Source organism: Brachypodium distachyon, chromosome 4, assembly GCF_000005505.3.
Source record: "Brachypodium distachyon strain Bd21 chromosome 4, Brachypodium_distachyon_v3.0, whole genome shotgun sequence".
NCBI lineage: Eukaryota > Viridiplantae > Streptophyta > Magnoliopsida > Poales > Poaceae > Brachypodium > Brachypodium distachyon.
The window spans coordinates 4,700,774-4,715,743 of NC_016134.3; the positions used below are offsets into that span (position 1 = coordinate 4,700,774).

The window sequence follows — 14,970 nt, forward strand, 5'->3', positions numbered from 1 at the left end:
GCGTGTATTATACGGAGTACTATATCATTTAATATACTCTATTACCCCAGTACTAAATGCTACAAAATGAGTATATCGTTGTAAAAATGGTAGGAGAGGGTATATCATTTAAACCTATATTACAGTGGGTTCCTTTTCATACAATTCACTTTGGAGTACGTTGTCACAATTAATTAAGTATATATCCAAAGTGATAAAGTATAACGATGCAGTTTTAAGTGCTATAATAGAGGTGCCAGTTTTTTTCTTTTGAACTAAGAAAAACAATAGTCTGGTGGCAGTTGCTATAGCAAATCACTCCAGAATATAGACAGTTGGTCTCAAACCACCAATTGTCTACAAAATCTCTGCAAACTACAATTTGGTACCAATTCATGCAACCCATGGTTCAGAAAAGAGAACCTATGTTCACATATACTGGTATGCACTCGCTATAAAATTGATATACAAGCCAATGTTACAAAACCCACAAACACTCTAGTTCATAGGTGCAAGTATACAATGATGAACTAGCCACAGTTTTTCCTTTTCCTACGAAGGATGAGGTTTCCTTGGTGTCCCCGCTCTTCCTTCCACTAGCTGCAGCCGTTGCTTCAGATGGAACACCTCAACCTGATTGAAAACAGGTCCCGCAGGTCAAGTTGATTGAGCAGTAAACATGAGATCTGAAGAAATTAAGTAGCAGCAACTATTCCCCGCTGTCCGAATTGGCGAACTGTCTGAGATGCGTTGAGCACTAGAGTAATGGGCCTTACGCACCGCACAAGCATCGAATGCTGTGGATGATCATGAGTGTTCAGGAAAAGAGTTCATTTGTATTGCAGCCTCCTATACAACGTCAAAGTTCAGGTCCATAGTAGGCTGAAATATTATACTGTATTTTTGGTTCATAGCATCTGGGATTCGTATGGAAGAGATGATTTGGGGGGATTTTTCACATAATGATGAATAAAAGTCTGACGCATCCTGGAAACCTAAGTTGGTCAAAGAAGCACCAGAAGTACATTTCTACAATATTAACCAAATTAAGTCTCAAATACCTGGAGCTGGAATGCCCGTGACTGCTCTCCTGCTAAAACTCTGCGAGTAGAATGCAACTCCTACAGGGGCAAAACAAACTCAGAACAGAAACAAAGACTTCCAAATCATTAAGAGATCATATTAAGTTAAGTCCTTGCCTTTTGGGTCTCATCCGTGATGGCCTTCAGGAACGCTACTTCCCGCTCGAGGCGCACATTGTCAGCGTGAACGGTGTTAGAGATGTTGTTGGACTCCTCTTGTGCCAACTCTAAGCCTGATATCTTCTCCTTTAGCAACTCAGCTTCCTTTCCCTTGTTGGCAAGTCTCTTCTCCAATTGTTCCCTACTGTTGATGACCAAAGACAAGTTCTTCTCTGCCTGGTCTTTGCTTGCCAGAGCAGCTGCAAGCTGGTCTTCGAGCGCGGCGTTTCTTCTGATCAAATCAGTTATTTTTGAGTTGTACAGATGGCTGATGTCTGAAGAGCTTCTGGCTACCCTTCTCCCAGTTGGTCCTTCAGTCTCCGAATTTTCTTCCTTTAGGGCTACAATACTGGCCTTGTCAATCAGAAAATCAGCTCCTGTCCTCTTGTTCTGATGCTCTTTGGGCTGCAAGAAACAATCAGCTACGTATGGCAACAAAGCATATGCTTGTATAGTGACTTGAAGGTGTGTTTCTTACGGTGCTCGTTTGACATGAAGCCCAATCATCGACATCATCGTATTTGTCATCATCGATTGATTTCTGAAGCTTTTGAGCTAAGCTGCACTCCTCTACTTGACGGTACTGCCTGTGGAGTGAAGTGCCCAAAGCTGCATGCTGCGACAAGGAGTCTCCTCTAGGTGGGCGCTCTATTGTCGAAGTTAGACTATGCCTTGCAACAGAACTATTAGAATACAAAGGAGCACATTTGTTGAGATGACCGGCAAGCTCTTTGGTGCTTGGAGAATATTCATACATCAAAGGGTCTGCATCTGGGGCAGATCGCCAGCTAAAAGAATGCTCGTTTTGCAGCACCACCAATACTTCAACCTTCAGATAATCAGACATGGTTAGTTATTCATCCCAAGCTGAAATAAAAAACATCTGAACAGCTAGCTTCAATATATTCAGGTGCAGGCAAGTGACATAGATGAAACAAGTATACATGGTTCAGGAATTAGGAAGTAAACTGCCAAATATACTCAAGGAACTAAATAGAAGTCAAATTTTGCTATAAAATAAAAATCAGAACTATAATGGTGATATAACTACTTTTTGAAAGCCTTTAGACCATCAGGAGAAGTACGTGCTTTGCTAATTTTTGTTCAAAATGAAATGTAACTTGTCAAAGTGACACACGGAAATGATCTTTAGTAAAAGTTTGGTCCTTTCACCTTGTCGGATGGATCTTGTTTGTTTCCTCCAAAAGCAACAAGAACAAGCTTGTCCCTGTGGTACAAAGGAACCATGCTGAAGCCCTGCATGATATTTTTTACACATTAACAATCAGATACAATGAGATAATACGTTAAGTTGGTAACTAGTGGGACTGCAGAAGTATTATACACTAGAACGACACTGACACACTGTGGACATGATTTTCTTTTTCTTCCTTTATGCAGGATGTTTTGGTCTCAAAGATAAATTGACTATGATGAGCAAGAATCCAAGAATACAAGAACACACAACATAAATATGAATATTTATTTCTATACTTCAATATCAGTTCGACCAAACACGATCAGATTTTTTTTTTGAACTGAAGACACAATCAGAATTGTAAGAGGCAAGTATCAAATGACTTACTTTCTTTGTAGTAATCGAGGAACTGGGAGGTACTGCATGGACAGACCACTTCGATTCTAGAACATCAAAAACCCAGGTTTCCGCATGCCCTGAAAATTTGTTATCTTGTTAGAAGTTGTCACATACCCGGGGCCAGGGAGTCTTCTAAGAATGCATGTACTTTGCAAATATAAATTACATCTTCTAAATGCTATATGCATAAATTGAAAGCTTTGAACATACACTTTTTCTTGCTTCCACCACCAGCAATGTACCACTTAGTTCCACATAGAGCTCCACTACAACCTGCTCGAGGCGATGGGTGAGAACCATGTGTCTTTACTCTTGACCATACCATCTGACAAGAAGATCGACATTTAAGTAACCATTAACATGCAGAACCTACAGAAGGATATAAGTGATAAGGTAATCAAGGAACCTTATGAAACTTACTGTCTCAAAATCTAAAGAAAATAGATCATTTAAGGTCTTGGATTTTGAGTGGCCTCCAAATATTAAAAGGATCCTATCATCATATAATGCAGCGATGTGATTGGATCTTGGAGAAGGTCCGGAACCTCTACAATGATCGTATAAAGGGTGAATGTTAAATTCAAAGAGCAATCCAATAACTCGAATGCTTCTAGACGAGGACTATTTGGCATTGACAAATTATTACTAATGACCACTAACTAATGAAGAATTTCCTCTTCCCTCTTACACGATTCTTCAGAATTCAGGAAGGATGACTTATTCTTTGTGAATTCAGAAGGATGACTTATTCTTTGGAATTCAGAAGGCTGACATACTTATAGTTCAAAGGAAGCCATGTCAATGACTTCAGATCGAACATGTGTAGATCATGTCGTTTCTTTCCTTTTGTGTCCTCACCACCAAAAAGTATCAGCGCACCACCTGCTCTGATCACTGTGTGGCCACTTCGAGCCACCTAAAACCAGCATCAGAAGACAATGCTGTCAGTGAAATAAATATTTAAACCGAAGTATAGTCTAAATACCTAATACTTACAGGAATATCTCCCTTAGCTTCCATAAGTGACCAAATCTCCGTTTCCATATTGAAAGTCCACACTGCAGCAAACACAAGTTGTGTAACCTATCTGACAGAGGAGGTTGACATCATATAAAGCCAAGAGCTTTGGAGAACCAAGTAGTATGAGAACCTGATAAACGATCAGAAGCAGGCTCGGTTTTACCTCCCACAAGAATAACGCTATTCCTCCATGGAACCTGTACAACAAAAGACCTCAGACTCTTTCTCTATCAAGTCACTTTGCAGGCTAGAGTCCTAGCTAATTCGGTAAAGCTAATATGTTCTAAGTACTAGCTAGAGTAGTGAGAATAACAGCAACGGTAGTGAGCTAGAAGAAGTATACCAGACAATGACCTTTGCAGGCTGGCAACTTCAAAGAACGTCCACTTGGCGATGGACGGACTTTAGGAGCTGCAGAATCCCATTGAAGCTTCTCTAAATTCAGTATCTGATGATTATAGAAGATACATACTGTTACCAAGTGAACAACATGACATTTCCTAACGCCGGGTTGCCGACAACACACAAAAATTTAATTACCTTTGTATCATCCAAAAAGCCATGACCAGAATCGCCACCAAACACTACCATCTTGCTACCCACGATGGCTGCTGCATGCTGTTTAATTAAAAACAAAGAATGGAATGAAAGTCGATAGGGCACACACATTGACATTCTGATGAGGGCTGTGAGTCCTAGTTAGACTTCATAAGTTAAGTGGTTCCTTACAGCGAAACGAGGATTGGGTTTATCTCCCTCTGTGGACAACACTGCCCAATTCTCCGAGCTATCCAATGCACGGGCATCAAGATCAAATGAATCAGACGAGCAGAGGTAAGCAAGGTCATCTGCACGGCCGCTCACCGATGTTGTAATTGGGTCACCCCCCTGAAACAAACCGAGGTGCTTACCATAAAAATGTACTACAAATAGAAATTAACATATAGCACTCCTTTTTGAGGAAAAACATAGAGCACTCTAGGCACAAAGGTCCTCACATTGGTCAGGCTGAGATGCCGGCCAGGGGTCCTAGAACCGTGCAAAGGATCACTCTGGTGGCCCTTTGACCTGCATAAATCTTGAAATCATCACTCCCCCTTTTAATTTAAGTCTAGTTATTCTTGAAAGAGGTACGGTCATGACAAATAACAGAGCAAGCACAGGAAATGGTAAATAGGACTAATTATAGCAACCACATTCGTCACCCAAATGCAAATTTTGACTCTAGTCAAGCACAAGAAGTACTAGACAGTGCGCAGGCTGACCCGTGCATCACAAATCTATATGGCTCCACAAATTTAGATTGCATTTCACCAAACTTTACCAATATTGCTTCCCTAAAAGTAATACTCCCTCCGTGCGGAAATAAGTGACTTGGAGTAGTACAGTCCATGAAAAGAACAAACTTCTCACCAAAATTCATCCATCCAAAATGTCACATGTAAAACCCATTAAAGCAACCAAAACAAGCAATTTGTGATGAACCAAATCAGGTCAAGGGGCAAAATAAATTGACCAAAAATAAAAGCTGCGTTGGTATCTAACACATCTTTTTTTTTTCCACCTTCCAAGCTTGATCCGGCGTCGTGAGAAACCAAACATGTTTGGCATTGAGCTTTCTCCCCCAATTCTCCTCTCAAAAGCAGACCAACGGACTGCACATCCTCATGCCCTCTCACCTGCAAGCAAGTCAATGCAAGGAATTAGTTAAAGAAAGCGTGGCGAATTGGGGGGGAGTTGGTGGAGTAGGTCAGGGCTAGCGCACACTGAATCATGGCGGAAATCAGGGGAGCTAGATGAGACCAAGAAGAAGAGGATGAGATTAGAAGAACTCCCTCGGGATATAATAATAGTAAAACCGGGCAATTCTTTTCCTTGGGGGGGAGAATTGCCTCACCAAGAAAAATAAATCGCACCAGAAACGGAGTAGAAAAAAATTCCGTAAAGAAGAAGAAGAAGAAATGGGGTAAAACAAGAACGGAAAGAAGAAGAAGATAAATTGGCAAGAAACCAAGAAGAAGAAGAGGAAGAAGGCGCATTGCTGTTTGGCACATACATCGAACAGAAATAGCGAGAGATTCAGAGAAGCCGAAGAGAGACGCCGGCAAGGTAATAAATTCCCCCAAAAAAGAACAAATTTGCTCAACCAAAACGTACAAATTCGTCACCGAGGGATGGATAGATTGGCAGAGGAAACGAAGACGCACCCGGTGCTGAAGGAAGCAAAATCTGCAGGGGAACGAGGAGGATCCACTGGGGACGACTGGCGTAGTCTGGGACCGGGACTGGGACTGGGAGGGGGAAACGGCTCCGGAGAAGCAGCCGAAGCTGGCTGGTCCTGCTGGGTCAGATGCTCAGGCCTACACTACCACGGACCGTGCGAGAACTGAAAAGGTTGATCTGCAACGTCAGGCTTTTTCTCTTCTCTTGACCCGGGGAAAAGGAAAGGAGGAACAGTCACCTTTTTGAGCTCACTGATCCATCCCAGCTTCTTCTTCTTCTTCTAGACCCGGGAGGATCTCGGTAGATTGAAGATATATTTATTAGTGGAAAATCACATCTTCAAGGGCTGGTCAATATCGATACTTTTTCGCTCAAAATGCAACAATACTAGTACTATGGAGTACCACATTTGAAATGAAATCTCTGGAGATAAATATCCTTCTTCTTTCAGAAAGGACGGTTTCCGTGAGCCTTCTCTTGGAGCGTACTGTAGTGGGAACCGACGGCCGCATTCAATCCTTGGATGAGAGAGAGGGAGAGAGCTGCTGTACCAATCCAGTGCAACGCAGATTTGTGCTTTCATGCACCGAAATCTGGCAAGATTTTTTAATACGGTAAGAAAAAAGATGTCACGAACAAAGTTACGGGAAGAGGATTACCTGAAAATAATACTCTAATATTTTTTTTGTCCCTATCTGTTGTGATCCATTTTTGGCTTGGCCTGCTAGTACAAAGTGACATTTTTGTCCCCATTTTACTCGTTCGTCGTTTCCTGTCTTCGTTAGTTCTTTTTTTTTTCTGGAAGATACGTATCTTCGGCAGATGGAGCCGCGGTTTTACGGTCTGCTACGTGGTTTTTGGACGTCGAGCGATCTTAAATTTTCTACTCTCGAGGGGGATAGCCCATACCATTATTAAAAACCTACTCAGTTTACCTTGTCCAAATGCAAAGAAGTGTAGCCGTGACAACATGTTACTGCCGTTCAGTACGTCAGGGGATCCATTTTCGAGAACACAAGAGACTCCGATGGATCTAACTACAGATCAAATGTTTACTTAGCTTATATAGCCATTGGATGGATTTTATTGGCAGCTCCAGATTAGTGACGGTTGGAATTTAAAACTAGCTGATATAAGCCCGTACCATAGACGAATTGTTTAGAGAAATCCATTACCGATGTGATTCCTATCTTTACCATGTTAAGAAAAGACCTATAAGGTTGTAATTTTGACTTAATCGTCTAGTCATTGTAGACGGGTAAAAAGAAAACCCGTCAGGGCTTGTTTGGTAATAGAGTTTTTGAAATGTTTTATATCGTATTATCAATTTCAAATTAAAAAACACTATAAATCTTAATTTATTATTTGATAGGAAGAGTTTAGAGGGGATTGTCCCTAGTTTTTCCTCACAGAACACTTCATTTTTTATCAAATTAAAAAAACTTCACGTACTAGTGATTTGGATTTTTGGGTAACATCAACACCTCAAATATCAAAACAGTGACTAAAAAAATACGTCAAACGGCCTCAACGACAATCAGCGAGAGGGCAGTTAAGGAGAAAACAGAATGATGGCATGCGAGAGCCACGACACCGTGCATGGCCCAGAGCCGCCAAGGATGACTTTAATTAGCATAGCAAGAACAGTATCCAGGGACAGCTCCCATCTGGCGCCAACGATGCTCTGCTGTGCCCCCATTGCATCTAACGGACCTCGCACCGTCCATCAAACATCGGACGGCGCAGACGAGTCAAGCCACCGGTTGGTTGATGGACCATTATCATTTAATTACACCGTCTAGGCTCAAATGAGCTCTTTTACGGTACCCGAAATAATAGGGACCGTCTATCCATCTCAATCTAATGGCCAGTTTTATTTGGTACTCCAACACAAGTCTTATGGCGTACAAGCTCTAAAATCTAAGGAATACCTTGATATCAGGGGTAAAAACGTAATCAACAAACCGATTAAATTTTCTGCTTCTACGTGTAGGTCACTTAGGAAATAATCTGGTGCGTGCTTAACAATAAAACTCAAACTATAATGCCCCTCGATGTCAAACAAATAAATAAAGGAGATAAATTATGTCGACCCTTCACGATCCATTGAAGAACCCTAGATTAATCCTAATCAACACGTATGTTCTTCTCGGGATGGCAGCTCCGGCGCTGGAGCTGCACATGGCAGTGCATTACGCAGGTCATCCGTTGGCATGGCTGGCGCTAGTCGGCCGTCGATCCGCTTCTTGTCAGGGCTGAGCTTCTTGCATTGACAATGCCTATTTATCTGAATTTTGTGTTGCACCGTCGATCATCAATAGTACGTCTTGCATATGTGTTCCACTGTCGATCAAAATTTCTTGACTACTCAGAGTTATCCCTTCAATTTAGTGTAGATCTCCGTCGGATGGATTGATCTACACACATTTGATCTGATCGATAGTTGCGTGAGTTCTTTCCATGCTGGGCGGAGAAAAAGATGCGTGGATTGAATTGGCTAGGTGCTGAGAGAACCAAAATTCATGGAAACATTCTTCAGGAACTTTTGATCGACTACGATGAGGCCTGATTGATAATCCATCACATAGTTGCTCGTGGTGGCGGCTGTTTTCAGAAACTAGGCTGGCTTTTAGGTTAAGCAATACAGATAAAATAAACTATAAAAAGTCCATAATACCCTTGGGTATCAACGGTTGGTTTTAGATGGTACTCCACACCACCCTAGGGGAGTGCCAAGGTACCGTGAAGTTTCTCCATACAAATATACAAGGCTACAATTAAATTGAAGTGTTTGTTGGCTCATCTGATCGTTTGCATTGGCCAGAAATAAATCTCTGGTTTGGTTTCAGGCAGTGTATCCCAGATAGACCCAAGATGCCAACCCACATGGTCTCCAAGTTTAGGTGTAGTTGCATGTTTGGTGTTCCCATGTTACTTGAGAACGATATGCATGATACTGGCTGAACTTCTAGCTCACCTGTTTTTGGCAGCTTAATTTGGACCACTTCGAGTTCGATCCAATGCTTGCATAGAAGAAGGTTCTGATCGATTCAGCCACATTTTTTATCAGCAGTGTCCATTTTGCCATGTGAATCTTGTTATGACTTTTATTTGATTTCTTTTGTATGTATCTCGACCAGTGATTTTCTCACATGGTGCATGACCACCAGAATCTGCCGCTAGTAGTAGTACAGAAACACTCAAACACGCACGTACTACAGGCTAGAAAGGATTCTCCAAACAGTTATTTTATACAATGGATGCCAGTTCAAAATATATAACCGCATCAGATCATGAAAAGAAAAAAAACCGTCTTGTGCCCAATCTGTTTGGCAGCTTCTGTTTTTTTTAGAAAACACAAGGCAAAAAAACAGAAAGCTGTTTTTGTTAGAATCAAAACAGAAAGCTGTTGAGTATGGGCAGCTCGCACTTCTCATCCTACACGGTTGGGCCATAAGATGAGACACTTCGTATTGGGCTGGTCTACACCTTGGGCCGGCTCAAACAAGGCAGCTGTTTCTGAGGGGAATCCTTTCAGGAGAGAAGCCCAAGTTAAACCAAAGCCTCTGGTTTGGACCTCCTTTTTCTTTTACTTTTGCTGTTGGGTTTAAATAAAAGAACGAACGGGTCTTGTATAATTATTCAGCAAATTTTGGTTTGCTAAGTGCACAGCGCAAAAGTCTAAAAACGAAGACACGTTATATAAATCGATGTGGGAGTCTCTTTATGGTACAAACTGCTTACATATTGCTATGAACAACATTGAAAATGAAAGCACACAATAAACCAATATCATAAGAGGAACCCCAAACTACTAGCTAGATTTTTACGTTGAAGTCATCTAATGACTTCATTGTAAAATAGAAGTCAGCCTCGCATGCCGATGCCGATTCTCCAGGGTGCAGGAGGCGGAAGGTGTGATGACTCGCTATCTACGAGTCACCCACATGCCAACTAGATCAACTGTGGAGAAGGCGGCGGGTAACAAGATGATCAAGTTGGGAAGGTAGGGTCGTGGTGAGAGTTTAAGCATTTTGAATGGTACACCGGGAAGAGATAAAAGTATATTTTTTCGTTTCCAACTTGATGAAAAATACACAGATGGTCTCTATTTGTGTTTCATACACATTTTTCGCCCCCAACTTGATGAAAAGTATGCAAATGATCTCTATTTTGTTTCATATATATACTCTTCTCCCCGAATTATCGAAACTGCACACTAAAGGTCCCTCATCCCCCACAAAGCAGGATCTGTGACAAGTGGATGGCTTTGGCGCTCGGAGTTGCCATGTCACCCACCGATTGACAAAAAGAGAATTCTGTTAGCTTGATATTACATTGATACGACTTCTTATAGGAACGGAGGTACTAGTAATAGTTGCCATGCATGTAATAGTACACCGTTGTCCAAAAAATAGTTGGAAACAGAAAACAAGTCAACTTTTCCTTGAAAGATTACTTAGATTTATCATATTCCTTAATAATTATGGCTAGCTGCAGAGAAAAAAAACTTCTCATACTCTCGCCTTCTTGGGAAATTATCTATTCTCTCGATCTCTCTCACCTGAGGATCGAACTTAGCCGAATTAACCTCACGCACACATTTCTCTTACGCACACACGCATGGATGCAAAATTTACTAGCAACAGCTAGCTAGATTGGTTGTCAGAGCCAGATGGCCCCGGCGGCCTTGAGCATGGGCACAAGCTTGCCACCAAGGTGGAGCGACATGACCCTGTCGGTTGACCCGACGAGCTTGCCGCCGATGAAGACGGCGGGGACGGGCGGCGCGCGGCCTCCGAGGCGGCGTGCGAGGTCCCGCTCCATCTCGCGGCCCCGGGGGTCCTTGTCCAGCTCGTGCTCCGCCGCCGCCACGCCGAGGTCGGAGAAGAGGCTGGTCACCGTGTGGCACATCGGGTACTCGCTCGCCGTGAAGATCACCACCGCCTTTTCGGAGGATAGCTTCGTCACTCTCTCCATGATCTTCTTCTTCTTGGTGGATCTGGCTAGCTAGTGTGTGTACTACACTTGGTAACTAGTTTTGCACGCTCAGGTGTTTGTTGTGTTGTTGTGGTGTGGACTTGTGGTTAATGGAGGCGCGGTGCCTTCTTTTTATAGTGCACGTCTGTCTCTCTGTGTGTGTTTTTAGCTGGGACTTAATACTACTACTGATGACAATGCAACCCCTCCCTGCCTGTGTGAGAGAGATTTTACCTTTGTGGATATATGCCCTCGTTGGCCTTGTTGATCATCTGGAATCGATTCTCCCCCTCGCGCTGTAATTAAGGCTGTTTAGTGGATGACATGGCCAAGGTTTCATAGATGCGCGTGGCAGCCCAGCCGACATAAGCAATTGGAAGAATCAGGAGAAATGAAAAATAACAATCAGTATTTATTTTTGGAATCTCAACCTAATCAGAGGAAAATTAATTACAAAAATATAGAGAATAACATCCCTAATTTTTTTATTACTGAACCTCAAAATGAAAAACTAATAACTTTGGAAAGTAAGGTTTTTCAGTCTGATCCAATTCCCATTTTTTTTCTTGAATATTTCTGAAACGTTATACCTTCAATTTTTTAATAATACTATATAGGAAACATTTTTGAAATATTTATATTTTTCTAATTCTTTTGTGAAGTAGTATAAGGTAATTTGAAGGAAAAAATGGAGGAAAACCAAATTATAAACTTTATAACGAAAAAATCGTACTTAGAATTTTAATAAAAAAACAGAATTGTGTTAATTTAAAAGAAGCAGAATATCAAATAAATAAATAAACTCTTGAAGATTAAAAATTCCAGAAAATTTGCCGAAAAGTATACACGATGAGAAGTATCTTCTTTGTTGAAAAAGAAGCCTTTTCAATATTATTAAATTCCATAGCTCTTCCAATATTTTTGAATGACCGGGCAGCTGCCATATATGTGTGCAAATTAATAGTCCGCCACGGCATTGTAAAAACCACGTTCATTGAGGTGAGAGATGCAAATCTAGACAGTTCAGATTTGTCAAAATGCCTTTTACTGAGGTGAAATTTCAATGGCAACGAAGAATATAATGTCCACCGTTGAAATTGATCGAGCGACCAAATGGACTTTTTCATAGAAAATAGTCTTGGTTATATGGCACTGCAGTTGCAGATAAGTCCTCCTCTCTGTGCATTATATGTACATGAAACATTATATATGCATGTACATATAATATAATACTTCTACATTGACATATGCATGCATGTGTCCATTTTGATAAAGAAGCAGATGTGCATACTGGATGAGGGATAGCAAGATAAAGTGGGAATATTTTGGATGCCAATCACCGAAAAAAAAATCTGGAATCACACCAAAGCTTGGCAGATCCCCCAATCTTTTTCATGTCCTGGTCCACATACTACAGCATTGGATTCTACTACATATCTAAATGGCTTACTCAGCTGATATCTTTTTCAATAAAGCAAGTGGATTTGTTATAATTATCAGATTAATAGTACGTACGTTCTAGTGGGTACGTATGCTTACATATATAAAATAAATGAAAAGAGGTTGATTTCTCTAGCTAGCACGAATTAATTCAGGGACACATTTGTTTCTGGTGGGCAACAAATCTCCTGAAATCAGTATGTACGTAGTGAACAAAATTTCACCTTGACCTTCATTAATAAAGCTCTGCAACGACTATTTATATATATAGTTGCCTGTCCTTCAATTGATTTATTGTGCTTCCTGTGTTGAATACTCGCTCCATTTCATAAAGGTTGGCGTATTTTGTTTCGTTAAGACAAAACTTTGACTAATGATAACTCTATTACATGTGTTTTTACATACATAAAATTTATATCAATATACTCATCTTTAAAAGTTCTTTCTAATAATCAAGATTTTATATCGTGGTTACATATTAATAGAGTAATTCTTGGTCAAAACCTTGTCTTAACGAAATAAAATACGCCAACCTTTATGAAAAGGAGAGAGTATGTGATAAAATGTTAGTTAAGTTACAGGGAATTCATAATATTCTTGTGCACATTTCTGTAACCGCGGAAAACCAAAACCCACAACAGTGACGCTAGACGAAAAGTCGAAAAAGATCTATATAAACTAGAAGCAATCAAATGTACAACACGTTGCACAACGACATGTCTCGAATATATGTACTGCCTTTATGTCGATATCATCACATGTACGTACAGGGCACACAAATCTGATTCCACATTAAAGAAAAGAAAACGAAATAAACAAAGTCAAAACTAAAGTGATCATGCCAAATGCATTAGGATAGTCCTTGTAAATATGATGTATAAGAACCGACCTATAATATATCATATGCTCGCAATGTGGCACCCAACATGCCACGCCTTTGGCAAAGGGCTACCTTTGCTCGATCTTATCCATATTTCCATGCATTTCCATATTTGTGGTTTTGGAATATGTAGATAAAGCCATTGATGCATTAGGATGGAAAAGGTAAAGTCACCAAATGCAAGCAGGTAGCTAGAGGCATCAATGTATCGCTCTTTTCTCTCCTGCGACTGCTCATCACACCCCTTACCGGGTCGACAGCTTAGAGTTTATATACAGTGCACACGAATGCTGCAATCCAAGTTCGCGTGCAATATCCCATTCATTCATGCATGTATATCGCTTATCTTTATATCCATGTCTATTATCTTAATTAGTTGCATAAGTAACATGAATTGACATCAAGCTAGCCATGTATATACATAAACATGAATTTAAGTTATATCCAAATTAACATGCATGTACCTATCTATAGATAGTTGAAACTATAACTTGGCGTGACAAATAACTAAGTTTGAAGTTAAACTATGTAAATGCTTAATTAGGGGACCTAAATAAATAAATAAATTTGATTATTATCCAATCAAATACATTTCCAATTTTAGTATTCAATGTAAATACATCTTAACTATTATCCTGCTCACATATATCATATTGTATTAATTATAGTTAGTGGCCATATAATTATTATTATAGTACTTCTTTCAACCTTGCCATAAAGATGCACCTTTCCATTATTTGGGTGCACTTTAAATCATCTCGACTTCACTAATCACCTTTTGTGATATCATAATGTTTGTTTTAATTTGTGATGAACAACCATTGGTCTCTCCAACTTTGCCTTTTCATTTACTCGTAGAGAGCAAGGGGTGCAATCTTTTTTCTTTCCAAATTAACCTCATTGAAGGTGAAGGACATGGTTTTTTTTTCGTTCTTGGAATATGAAGAGCTATATATTCTGGTAGCTCCTTTTATCTTTAAAACAAAAATCAAGAAACAAGTTGAGTTAAATCATGTATATAGTTATGAAAAAACATATTTGATCCTTATAGGAGAAAAATAGTTCATTTGACTTGTACGTATAGATTATTTGCAGTTATTAATTACAATGGTCTCTGAAGAGCACCATACATGAAACAACTTATTTTTCACGTAGCGAGCTCAGTTTTTGTCTGGCCCTGTTTTGGAACAGAGTTTCTCCAGCCAGCTTCTGAATATAATATAATCTGCATGGGATCATATATATAGTTGGACACACACGGGAATACCAGGCACAGTTTGAAACTTTGACTGCAAATACCCTGTCAAATATTTAGACTGATAAAAATTATTCATAATATTGTAATTTTGTTGGTTTCTACAAATATTTTACAACAGAAATTAGCAGCTCGAGTTACATTTAATTTGCGGACCGTATTGTAGTACATGTCGATCGACCATGTGTGTTCCTGTGACTGTTATATACTTTTTGTTGATTTATATATATGTATCGCGTGCGTGTAGACTTAACCATCCAACGAAACAAATAGCAGTGTAAAGCATGGCATAGCAAATAATTAGAATAAACTTCAATTCCCATATATAGTGGAGATGACAATTTAACTACATATG

The 14,970-nt window shown here is 40.1% G+C and overlaps 2 protein-coding genes across 6 annotated transcripts; both read right to left on the minus strand.

Moving 5' to 3' along the window:
* Window positions 1-275: 275 nt before the first annotated feature.
* LOC100835870 (acyl-CoA-binding domain-containing protein 6) lies at window positions 276-6,438 on the minus strand. 5 transcript variants are annotated; one of them, XM_024463239.1, is made up of 18 exons: window positions 6,299-6,438; window positions 6,045-6,223; window positions 5,402-5,516; window positions 4,836-4,905; window positions 4,567-4,725; window positions 4,378-4,455; window positions 4,181-4,285; window positions 3,968-4,034; window positions 3,814-3,875; window positions 3,594-3,733; window positions 3,238-3,364; window positions 3,028-3,142; window positions 2,806-2,894; window positions 2,394-2,477; window positions 1,699-2,049; window positions 1,179-1,625; window positions 1,041-1,100; window positions 276-612 (listed from the first exon to the last, which is right to left on the minus strand). In XM_024463239.1, exons 3-18 carry the CDS (start codon window positions 5,446-5,448, stop codon window positions 532-534), a joined length of 2,082 nt encoding a protein of 693 aa, XP_024319007.1. In that variant the 5' UTR covers window positions 5,449-5,516; window positions 6,045-6,223; window positions 6,299-6,438; the 3' UTR covers window positions 276-531. The 5 variants fall into 5 exon arrangements, with proteins under 5 accessions (XP_024319007.1, XP_010237192.1, XP_003575710.1 ...); XM_010238890.3 differs by having other exon boundaries at window positions 5,995-6,223; XM_003575662.4 differs by lacking the exon at window positions 6,299-6,438 and having other exon boundaries at window positions 6,045-6,260.
* A 3,709-nt stretch (window positions 6,439-10,147) lies between these two features.
* On the minus strand, window positions 10,148-11,168 carry LOC100844910 (glutaredoxin-C15). Its single transcript, XM_010238893.3, has one exon. It carries the CDS (start codon window positions 11,038-11,040, stop codon window positions 10,726-10,728), a length of 315 nt encoding a protein of 104 aa, XP_010237195.1. The 5' UTR covers window positions 11,041-11,168; the 3' UTR covers window positions 10,148-10,725.
* Window positions 11,169-14,970: the final 3,802 nt, after the last annotated feature.

Coding starts and splice junctions, on each gene's coding strand:
- LOC100844910 (XM_010238893.3), bottom strand. CDS start 11,040: ATGGAGAGAGTGACGAAGCTATCCTCCGAAAAGGCGGTGGTGATCTTC.
- LOC100835870 (XM_024463239.1), bottom strand. CDS start 5,448: ATGCCAAACATGTTTGGTTTCTCACGACGCCGGATCAAGCTTGGAAG. Junction 4,726..4,835: donor GGCATCTCAGCCTGACCAAT/GTGAGGACCTTT, acceptor GGTTTGTTTCAG/GGGGGTGACCCAATTACAAC. Junction 4,286..4,377: donor GCTTTTTGGATGATACAAAG/GTAATTAAATTT, acceptor TATAATCATCAG/ATACTGAATTTAGAGAAGCT.